The sequence below is a fragment of the Anabas testudineus genome, chromosome 5, assembly GCF_900324465.2.
Source record: "Anabas testudineus chromosome 5, fAnaTes1.2, whole genome shotgun sequence".
Classification (NCBI taxonomy): Eukaryota; Metazoa; Chordata; class Actinopteri; order Anabantiformes; family Anabantidae; genus Anabas; species Anabas testudineus.
The window spans coordinates 3,983,913-3,995,598 of record NC_046614.1 but is presented as its reverse complement, the minus strand read 5'-3'; the positions used below and the strand labels follow the sequence as shown (position 1 = coordinate 3,995,598).

The 11,686-nt window shown below is 38.9% G+C and overlaps 1 protein-coding gene across 2 annotated transcripts in view; it reads left to right on the top strand.

Annotated features, from left to right (window-relative positions):
- The first annotated feature begins 1,202 nt into the window (after positions 1 to 1,202).
- The window catches only part of LOC113154463 (integrin alpha-5-like), a 35,116-nt gene continuing 24,632 nt past the window's right edge, over positions 1,203 to 11,686 (top strand). For both annotated transcript variants that reach the window (XM_026348693.1, XM_026348692.1), the window contains exons 1-7: positions 1,203 to 1,545; positions 7,794 to 7,918; positions 9,454 to 9,554; positions 9,744 to 9,867; positions 10,876 to 10,937; positions 11,119 to 11,164; positions 11,300 to 11,425. In XM_026348693.1, the coding sequence (XP_026204478.1) occupies positions 1,349 to 1,545; positions 7,794 to 7,918; positions 9,454 to 9,554; positions 9,744 to 9,867; positions 10,876 to 10,937; positions 11,119 to 11,164; positions 11,300 to 11,425 (781 nt within the window). In that variant the 5' untranslated portion in view covers positions 1,203 to 1,348. The remainder of the gene's footprint in view (positions 1,546 to 7,793; positions 7,919 to 9,453; positions 9,555 to 9,743; positions 9,868 to 10,875; positions 10,938 to 11,118; positions 11,165 to 11,299; positions 11,426 to 11,686) is intronic.

Below are 11,686 nucleotides of genomic sequence, written 5' to 3'. Positions count from 1 at the left end.
ACATGTTCATTAAACTTTTTTATTCAACTGATAAAATTCAGTGTACTTAGTTATGCATTGCATTACATGACAACAGTAACATTTTCAAGACTAGGTTAAAATAACAAGTAATAATAAGTATGGTGGACAGCTATGTGAACTGATGTGGGCTCAACCATTTCCAGCTACACATCAATAAAACAAAAAAACTGATGGTTGACTTCAGAAAATCTGGAACTCCTGTCATTCCTCTTTCTATCTGTGGCGAGAGGGTGGAAGTGGTTTCTGAATACAAATACATGGGAATCTACTTGAGGACTCTACTTGATGACTGGACAACAAACTCAACAACGCGCTCAGAAAAAGCCCAGAGCCAATTGTATTTTCTGAGGAGGCTTAGGTCTTGTTCTATGGCTCAGTGTCATCTTCTGTGTGGTCTGCTTGGGCAGCAACATGAAGGTTGCAGACACATTAACAGATGGGATAAACTAATCAGGAGGGCTGGCTCTGTTCTGGGCATGGTGTTGTCCCTGTATATTGTAGCTGAGAGGATGCTGACCAAATTACTCTCAATCCTGGACAATCACTCCCACCCTCTACACAGTGTGCTGGCTAGATCAAGGATTCAGAGACTGATCAACACAAATCTTTTCTACCAGTGGTCATGAAACTGTACATCTTTTTCCCATTTCCTCTCAATGTTTACTGCACTATATTCTGTTTACTGACTAGAATTGACATGTTTCATCCATCCACAGAGTTTCTTTGTTCTTACTGGGTTATTTTGTATTTGTGTTGGTGTGGTTCTTTTCTGGTTGTGGATCTTTCCTACAACGAGGCAAAACCCCTGGGTAGCTATAAAGGCCTATTGGAAAACAATTCATTCCCCAGACTTGGATTCTTTTACTTTAATAAGGTCTGTTAAAACTTTATTCCTTTTTAATAATACACTGTATAAATGGTTAGAGGTTACTATGTGTTTGTAATATTTAATGATGAATTTGTATTGACTGTATCATGGAGGAAAACAACAGGAAACGACAACTCAGAATTGAAATTTCTCTCTCTCTGTCTCTCTCTCTCTCTCATTTGTTATTTCTTTGGGGACCAGATTGTCTGGTAATATTTAAAACTCCACCCCAAAAAAGATTCCCCCTCCTCCCCCTTAACTCCCTCGCTCCCTCCCACTCTCCTAAGTCCTTCCTTTCTTTACATTTCACTGTTCACGCCGATCAGTACACTGGACCTGTTTATTCAGGGTAACAACCTCATGATCGCGACCCAAACTGTCCCCCACAGGAGGAACAGCACGGATGATGCGTTTTGCGCTGCAGCTACTCAATGAAAGAAGAGACGCGCAAAAGAAGAGATGGGCACCGTTACTGGCCTTTCACCTACCCGGTACTGGAGAAGTTATTGTGATTACGCCGTGCTGGTCGTACCTGTAGTGGTGTTGGTTCAGCTTTGCGGAGCTTTTAACTTAGACGCGGACACACGCGTCGTTTTCACCGGCCCTCCTGGAAGTTATTTCGGTTATTCGGTGGAGTTCTTCGACAACTCATCCAGGTAAAAAGTCTTTAGACACCATCACTGTCCTATCACAAAGCCAACAGGACAAAGTTGACATCATTCTCTATGATACCAACCTTTTAAAAACTTTGTATTAGTTGGATATTATCACGATATACCTGCAATGTACTATATGAATACCTTTGCTTCTTAAGAGTCACTTCTGCAGACACGTGTTATATCTTACATTGTACCATATCTACCATGTAGCATTAGGCTCCAACTGTTAGGCTACATTCATGCATAAATGTAGTTTAAATTGATCTTGCCTTGGTAGTCTGTCATATGATCTCGTTTTAATTTGCATAAGATGTTCTTGATGTGTTCACACACGAAAATGTAAAAATAGTCTATATGTTTGCTAGAGGGTTATAGACTGTAACATCACATAATATTAAGGAACACATAATATAACGTTATAGTCTAACAGCAGGCTTTTTAATAGGCTGTATTTGATAGAGTTACAGTGGTGGAAAGGTTTGCATATAAACTCTTTATCATGCACAGTACACACACACACACACACACACACTGGATTCCAACCCAAGCATGATTGGAAACAGACGTATACAAGTGTGTGTATGTGTATATGTGTGTGTGCAATAGGGGGGTTGCTCTACAGCAGTATGAAATAAGGAAATACACTAATCATATTCATAATACGAAGTAGTGTTGTAGATTTAAAAGAATGCTTATTTCTTATCAGTCTACACTCAACAAAGTGAAAATCTAGCCTCACATTTAGAATTGACATGACATCTACCATCACCCGTTTTGACTCACTAAGAGAGTTTTTTAATCAGTGTCAGTCATATAGGTAAGTAGGCTGCTGTGTTAATGTCACATTTCAGAATTTTTAAATAATATAACAAGAAGCAAGGACGTACTGTGAATCACTTCCAGGTACCTGGAAAGAAATACAAGGGCAACAAGGTGAACCCTAGCTAAACACATATGCTACTATGATAAATTACAGTAAACTACTGTTATTTCCTGTGGAAATTAGTTATTTCTAATCTAAAAAGCAAATAACTCTTCTTTTATCAAGTACATGTTTTTATTTCTAACAGTATAAGGCACTGTTGCTCAGTTTGAGCCTTTCTTGGTCGGACAATTTTATCTACAGTTAGCAAACTTATATACAGTAACTATACCACAGGCATAGTTAATAGTAGTACTTTTTCACTCCTGCTGTTGTTATGCTGTGTTTTATTTTTCACCATCATCCCATGAATGTCAGTTGCCATTGTTACTTTAACTGAACTGATTGTTTTTAATACTGGTGGAACACTTGGGTATTTTCATTTTAACTTCACCATATTTTCGACCAATATGATTTTTTCTCTGCTTTTCTCAAGCTACAGTAAGTAAGAGCTGTTGTTATTATGCTGATTTAGTATTCAAACAAAAAGATAAGGTCATAAAACACGATGCTTTTTTGTGAAGGTTAATAATAGTAGACTATAAAATATTTAGACCTTGACTCAGTAACTCCTGTACATAGTATTAATTGACATGAATGCATCAATGCAGTCTGCTGATTACAATCTAACAAATGAGGAATCTGCCATGTGTTTACTGATCAGATTCTACACAAACATACATTTAAGTTGCTTCCAAACTAATTGAAGCAGAACAATCTAAACTAACTGGAAACATTTGGTGCAATTGAGTTTACCTGAGACAGCCTGTGAAGCTGAGGAGATCCAGAGGGTTTTTTACATCACCTGAAAGATCTGTATGGATAATGACAGGAATAATGGTGCATATCATATGCTCCACTTTCTTTTAACTCTGTGACAACCTGCTAGAGAGCAGCGTGTAGCTGATATGTATAGGAAACTGTACACAGCTGCTCCTGTGAAAGGTTAAACTGCTGAGGTCTTTGCCGTAAATCCCACTTAAACCTTATCAGCTCTCTGTGTCTCACTTATCCCTTGCTAACATCCTTGATGCATTACAGAATAAAAGCTCTGTTGGTTTAGCAAATATTTTTCTAAAAGGGAATTTGTTAGTATTTTTTCTTTTGCTTGACTAAGCTTGTGGTGGTTAAAAGGAATGTTGTGTGTAATTACTCAGATGTTGATTTAGAAAACTTTACAGGCTAATTCCAACCTTGCCTGGAGCAGTTTTGCTTACAGTGAACATTACCACACTTTGTGAACAAAATGCATTTTGACAGCTGCTAGCTGAACATCTTCATATGAATCTGGTAGTTCTTGTGCTGTGGTGCAGAGCAGGAAAAGGATGCTTTCCTGTATAAAAGCATCTGCTGATGAGATTGTTTTTGCTGGTTGTCATGCATTCTGACAATTACTGGGCTGTTTGTGTGTAATAGACTTATTAAGAGTTGCTCCTGTTGCTCACCAGGTCATCTTTGTTTACATTGTCTCACACACACATACACACACACACGCACGCACACACACACACACACGCACGCACGCAGTCAGTGTGAGGACACTCATTGGCATAATTCATTCCCTACCCCCCTACTGTCTAATAGGGCATGTTAATCTACTCTGTATCGATTTTTAATTTATCATGTGTACTGTACTGCCTTACCCTGACACTAACCATCACAACTAACTGCCTCACCCTAAACTAAACCCTAACCCTAATGAAAACCTATTTTTACACACACACGCATGGGCAACTTAATTGATTTCCTAGGACCTTCTTATGATTTTAGTATGGGAAGTAAACTTTACTTTGCCCTCACTGTTTTAAAACATCTCTTGCATATGATGTCATAAGAGAACATAAAATCTTTGCAGCATTTTTGTTGTTGTTGTTGTTGTCTTCCAGGACCCAGCAGTGTGTTGGGTTTTGCCATTACGTTACATTCAGTACTTATCTATGAGCAGGGAAGTGACTTATTTTCACTACTACTGAATATAAACTGACCAGTCCAATGTAGTGGAAAGAAGACATGGTCTGTTGTACTGGAGCCTACATTTTTGTGCAGATATAATGTAGGCCAGGTTTTTATTCGTGCCTTTTACTCATTGAGATTCTTCCATGATTTTAATGTTATTGATAGAAGAAAAGAAAACACCAACAGAGTGTTCCGTCAAACCACTCTGGGCCACCCACACATATGTATAAGTTTGATTAGTGTATTTACACTTTGAGCAAATAAAGCAGATGTTTGGGTGTGGGAAAGGGCGCATATAAGCATCATATCCTGTTTATTATTACAACCCAGATACAGTATTATGAAACCTGAACAGGGTTAGCTGGGATACAGTAGCCCATTTGGTTTCCTTGGACATACATTGCTGAAGAGCTCATGTTATTATTATCAAATATACATCAGTGGTTCTAAACCCTTTTGACTTGTGCCCCTTAAAATGAAGCAATGCATTTGTATTTCCTTTTGGCCTGAAATAGTAAGATTTATTATATAATCTTTTGTTAAAGACCTGTTTGCCAAGGCCTAGCATTCGGCTATGACTTGTTTCAGAATAATGTAGCGTTCACTGAAGCTCATAAATCTAATCTAGCAGTCTGAATATAAATTACAGGTTGCATCTTTGACCTTGCCTCTAAGCAGTTTCCCTGTTTGCAGATGTTCATGGTGAACATAAAAGGAATCCTGATTTCAGGACTTAACAGAAGCATCCATCATCCAGCTGTCATAGTCACTTTGCTAATGATGCTATTGTTGGCTGTTATGTTTTTGTTAGGAGTGCTCTTAATTGTCCAGGGATCCCAGGGGGTGGTTGGTGGTTTAAAGTTGGTTGTGTACCACTGAAGAAGAGGGCTGTTGAAAGCCTGCATCCTGGTTGGCTGAGGGGCTGTGGAGTGAGTGTATTATAAGGAAAGCTTATCCAGCCATGTAAATATTCTACTTGTGCTCTCCAGACATTTTGGGGGAGGAGGGGAGTACAGAGTCTGTCTGATCTCTGTTAATGTCATCAGTCACCAATGTCTTAAGTTGTGCAATTTGTTCTAGACCAGGCCTTTCTGGCAGGTCTGTCTGAAAGCCTTGAAAGCACTGCCGGGTTGCAAGGCAATACACCATACACCATACACCATATACACACCCTTGCACATGCACACTATACTGTATTTGCATGAAGATCACACTTACATCCAAGCCATCAAATGCATATGTAATTTAGCTGTAGTGTGTGTTTTGCTATATTTGTTTCTTGCATGATTTTATCATTCATTTTTTTGCAGGCGGCCTTGTCTAGTGAGAATACCCAGAGATATCTTCAGATAGCTCTTGTTGAGTCTCCCTCTCACACATTTTCTAGTGAAACCTGGAGAAACGATTAAAACTATCTTGCTGGCCGACTAGCAAGTAGATAGCTAACCTGGCAAGGCAGTTATTACGTGCACATGTTTTAAGAACATGATGCATTTTGTAGTGTAGCTGCAGGGCTAAGTTTGAAATAACCTATCTTGATTGGAAGAGCACTAAAATTACCACATCGGTCTGGATGACCGTACAAACTAAACTAAGACTAAAGCCATCAACAAGTAGGGATTTCTCAAGGATGATTGTCATTCATTAAGCTAAAAGGAGCTACAGTAATTGCACTCTCTCATTCAAGGTTCACAGAGGCCCACTATGATATGTAATCATTCAGCCAACTGTTGTGTTAGGTTCAATGTTGCAACATTGTAGCAGGATAACTTTAAAGCTGCTCTTGTCACTTTTTTTTTACAAAAATGTTGAACGGTGCATATTGTGAAAAACCCCACCGGAAATTATCACCCAGCTTCACAGTTGCCCTCAACTCTACTAAGATTTTAGCGTCTTTCAGCTCGTCGGTTTGTTTTTCCACCCTGCACCATTACTGTTTTGGATCATTGTCACTCTCAACTTTTCATGAGCAATGATTTTAGCATCACTGAGCCATTGTTTCCAGCAATCAAACTCCAACAAGCTGACTGTACGCTGCCCGGCTGGGAACAGCTGGTGAACATACTTTAGCATGTGTAGCTAAAACATCAGAAATTTAATTTAGGAATCAGCCAAGAGACCAAACAACGAGCTCAAAACACATTTGCTATACATTTGTTTTAGGGGTGATAATACAATATGTTACCATTGTGTTTAAACCAATTGCACGGTCCACACTTGAAGCCACAATATGTAATCTAAGCTGGTAGCATGAGACTCAAAATCAAATCTTTGTTGCACCTTGCACAACTTTAAAGATATTAAATATTATCAAATTACAAAAAAAATAAATAAGAAAATACCAATAAAGGAGAAATCACTTATGTTTTCTGATTGTTCTGCAGCAAATGTCTTTGCACTGCTGCTAGGCTGCACTTTTACCACATTATGATGTGATTTAGGGCATATTTCTATGGAACAGAAACTTACATGCTGTAGGTTTAATACGTTTTTAAAGCACACCACTTGAAAAGTTCACCTTAAAGCCAATTCCACATAATTACCTGCATCAATTTAAGGTTTTATTGAAAATGCTAACCTATTCACTGTGTAATGACTCTACAACATAATTTTAATTATAACTGTAACTCTATATGCGGTGCATGTAAATAAGTAAGTAAGACTTAGGGTTTAATAAAATGCTTCTGAGGAACTTACTACACAGTACAAGACACTAAGACACTGAGGAAGCTGATACCATTATGGCATTGATACTGAAGAAGAATTCTTTACTTGGCGTCATGTTAAGAATGTGCAGTGTTTTTGGTTTCTACTAAAATCTCCTCTGGTTATTAAATGCATTTATTAACAGAAGATAAAAGATTGTAGTGCTGACTTAGGCCTCACGCTGAGAGCTTTCCTTAAACTTAATGCCATATTATGTAAACTTGGATTGTTAATCATAGATAGATGTTTAACCTTTTGGGTAGCAATGTTTGACACAGTATCACAATCTCTATGACCTACTACTAATTATAACCATAGGGAGCAGGAGCAGTGTGAGGTTGTGTTTGTATCTGACATGCCCACATTTGAAAAAAAAAAAACACTGGATGATATAGCGAAAGTCAGCCTTGGTAGTACCTCTTGTAACTTCCTTATGTTACCTTACTTAACATTACTTCTCAAATATTTATTTTTTCCTCTCTTTTTTTGTTAGATTTTTTCCAGGCTTTTTCGACCCAAAGTTCTTTGTTCAGCTATTTATTGTACTTTTCAAAGCTTTTAGTTTAATACAACCTAAATATATATAACTCAAGATCAAAGCAAAGGTTTCTTAGTGTCATTTTCTGATCGGTAAGCTTTTGTTTTCTTTCCTCCTGTGTAGCATCAGTGTTTTAATCGGTGCCCCGAAAGCCAACACCAGCCAACCCAACATCACTGAAGGAGGAGGTGTGTACTTGTGCCCCTGGAGCCATACTAACTGCAACATTATCAACTTTGACAAGCAAGGTAGGGTGTCTTGTTATCTAAACCGATGGTTGACCTCTTACCCACACAGATAAAAATGTGACTCATGAGAAATGAAGCTCAGTATTTAAAATCCAAGGCAGACAATTGTCCCTAAATCATAAGCTGCAGCAGTAGTTGGTAACTCTCATTGTTCCAGGATATGTAAATGTAAGTCTTCCCAATGGCACTGCTCAACACTCTTTGATGTCTCTCCTGTGTTTTAACTGTCGGAGTTAAGGAGTCTTTCCTCCACTCCACCCCTCACTGAGGTCTCCATTGCGGGCCACAGGTTGTGTTTGCAGTGTTTTCACAGAGCTTTGATTTCCCTGCTGGACTCTGTCCCAGTGTTGTGAGCACTCTTCAATTAGGGAAGAGTCATTATGGGGACAAGGACCCCAGAGGATGTGGGCTGCCCCTGGTTTTGCCGGGAAAATAATCACCACCATCAGAATTGCAGGAAGCGATAAGGAGCACCATTTGAGGATCACAGGGTTGAACTTATCACATGCTTTTTCATGCTGATATCGAATGGCGTTTACTTAGATCGAGAACTGCGCCTACTCTGCATACATAAATATATACTTGGGAAATGTTTACAAACACAGACTGTCTCTAAAATGCGATATTTCATAGAAAAAGCCAGGCAAGCTATGCTTACAGTATGATCACACACACGAATATGTCTACACATGCATGCTTCTTGCATAGTCTTGCATTTCCCATTACAGACCTCAAGATTCATGGTGTGTTTGAGGACACAGGCCAGACTCCATTAATGAAACAGGCGCACTGAGCTGTATCCAGGAGAGTATAATGTCACCACTCAGCTGCAGACAGCAGGAAGATATATCAAGCAATATACTTCAGCACATTACTCATTTTTTGTGTTAAAATGGGGACTAACAACAGGCACACTAAAGGCGTCACTTTTTTATAAATAACTTGTTAATGATGCTGAATGGCAAAAATGTTTTACTTTATTGCAAGTCAGAAACTTACTATCAATGTATTAACATGTTCCAACAAGCTGTTCATGGAGGTGTAATACTGCTAAAGTAAAATCTTTGGCAGACTACCACACACAAACACACACCTCTATCACTTCACCACCCACCTGCTTCATCATCATTCCCTGCCTCAGTAGTGCCAGGGTCTCTTCATAAAACAGATTCTGACAAAAAAATTATTTGGGTTACAGTAACAACACTGCCCAAGTCCCTTTGAGCTTTTTGATGCCTGCCATAGCATGGAGGATGGATTAAGACTGTAGACCTGGGAACAAGGCCATAAAATATCCATGTAAAAAGCTAAGAACATGTGGTGAACTCTCTCAAATGAAGAACTGACAGCAGAAAAAACCCAGATGACAGAGGGATCTAAATAAAATAGCTAGTTCTGACATCACTGCTTTCTCCCAAGTTCCACTTTCTTAGAACTAAGAAGTAAAGTGGTAATATTTTTTAATAATTATAACATAGCTGCTTAAATACAATGTTAACATGTTTTAAATCTTCTTTAAATCTATTTTTTTCTAGGTGATCGGTATTTTGATATAAATGATGTGAACACTCAGGTTGAGTTCAAGTCCCATCAGTGGTTTGGAGCTACAGTGCGTTCCCATGGTAACAGCGTGCTGGTAAGACTAAGATTAATGTGATGAGTTTGGATAATAATAATACACATATTAAGAAAAGTCTGAGAGATTTTCTGTCCAGTTACTTGACTGAAGGAACTATGACTGAAGAATTAGCAGACAAAGGAGATGTTTAATGAAAGGCCAGCTTAACACCAGATAGTTATTACATTGTCTTTTTGTTCTTTCCAGGCTTGTGCTCCCAGGTATTACTGGAGGACCAAGCATGACACCCCATTTGCCGATGTTACAGGAACATGCTACCTCTCTGTAGACAGCCTCAAAACATTTGTAGAGTATGCCCCATGCCGAACAGGTGAGATGCAGCAATGATAATTAACCAGATACCAAAAATACATTTACATTTAGCAAACACTTTTATCCAAAGCAACTTACAAGTAGGGAACAATCATAGGCAGGTGAGCGTGAGGAGGTCTTGCCTAAGGACTAAGACTTTATTACTTTAGTTATTACTTGAGTAACTTAGACTGGTTAGTGTAGTGGTAACATCGCCGCCTCCCATGTGGGAGACTGGGGTTCGAATCCCAGCTGTGGCTACCTCCAGCACGGGTCCTTAGGCAAGACCTCCTCATGCTTACCCTGCCTACCTATGTACCTTGTAATGACTTGTAAGTTGCTTTGGATAAAAGCGTCTGCTAAATGACTAAATGTAAGGACGCCTACTGGAAGTAGTCACAGCTGGGATTTGAACCCTAGTCTCCCACATAGGAGGCAGTGATGTTACCGCAACACTAACCAGCCACTCTATACACAGGTTCCACCAAGACGAGTAACTAAACATATTTCTGATTTTATATAATTTACAGAAACTCATTATGGACTTTAATGTTATTTCAATATTGGGCTTTCAGTGATTTGTTTGAGCATATTAAATTTATAATAAAATTATACATACCTATACACTCAGATTATTACTTCAGTAATGGTGAAAGATACAAAATGTCCAAGGCCTCTCAATGTCCTGTTAGTGATCATTTATAATTGTCAAAATATAATGATAATTTATAATAGCTGTCAAAGTTTCAGAACCAGACATCTAAAAATGTTATAGGGTAAAACTAAAGACATGCATTGGAATTGCTGAGATGCTAGAAATGGCGGATTGCATAATGTTGTTGGAAACTATTGTAATACCCATTGTTTTCTTCTGTTGTTGTTTTAAGTTGGTGTAGAATTCAGTTTGGAAACGTGACAATTAAAATGTGGCAATAACTACGCTGGAGAAATGAAAACATAATGTTTTGCTTATTTAGTTTTCAAAAAACTGATGTTTGGTTCCATGTTTTTGTGGTGCTTAATGCAGAAAGACATGGACCTGCTGGACAGGGCTATTGTCAGGGGGGATTTAGTGCTGACTTCACCAAGGTAAGAGAAATATTTGTTGGAATTTTTACTGGTTTTTACATAATCACACAGTCACTGTGTTTTGGCTGGTGTAAGGAGCCGAAGATTACACAGTGTAACCTGCAGGTTGGTATGAACCTAAGGATGAAATTGGTGGCACAGAGTCCTTAGCCCCAACTACCGTTGTGTGTGTGTGTTACAGGATGGGAGGGTTGTGCTTGGAGGACCAGGCAGCTTTTATTGGCAAGGTGAGCTCACAGGAATGTGGAGCTGCATGGATTTCAGGCACATATCTTTCCCTTTGAGGATCCAAAAAAGCAAATAATAGCCAGAGATCAGAAGTTGTGTCATAGTTTCACCTCTGCTGTCTCTCCATTCTGCAGGTCAGCTGATCACAGCCACCACAGAGGAGATTGTTAAGGCCTACTACCCCTCTTACTTCCTTCTGTCAGTTGCCAGGCAGATTCAAACCCATCAGGTGCAGGGGACCTATGATGACAGTTACCTGGGTGAGGAAGGACAATCAAACAATACCTTTATTGCTTTGGCCCAGAGAAACATATCTAAACAGCAGAATGCCATGAAAGGTGATATAGCAGATCAATGGTTCCCAAAGCACAATTCAATTCTATTCTCTCAGCACATTCATGCTACCAAGAGGAAGACTCCAGTCCATTGGGCTAACTTGTCACTTTGTCCACAAATAGCAATGACAATAACAGATTGCAAAGAATTTGCTGTTGATGTTCTCATTTAACCTTTCCCCTGGT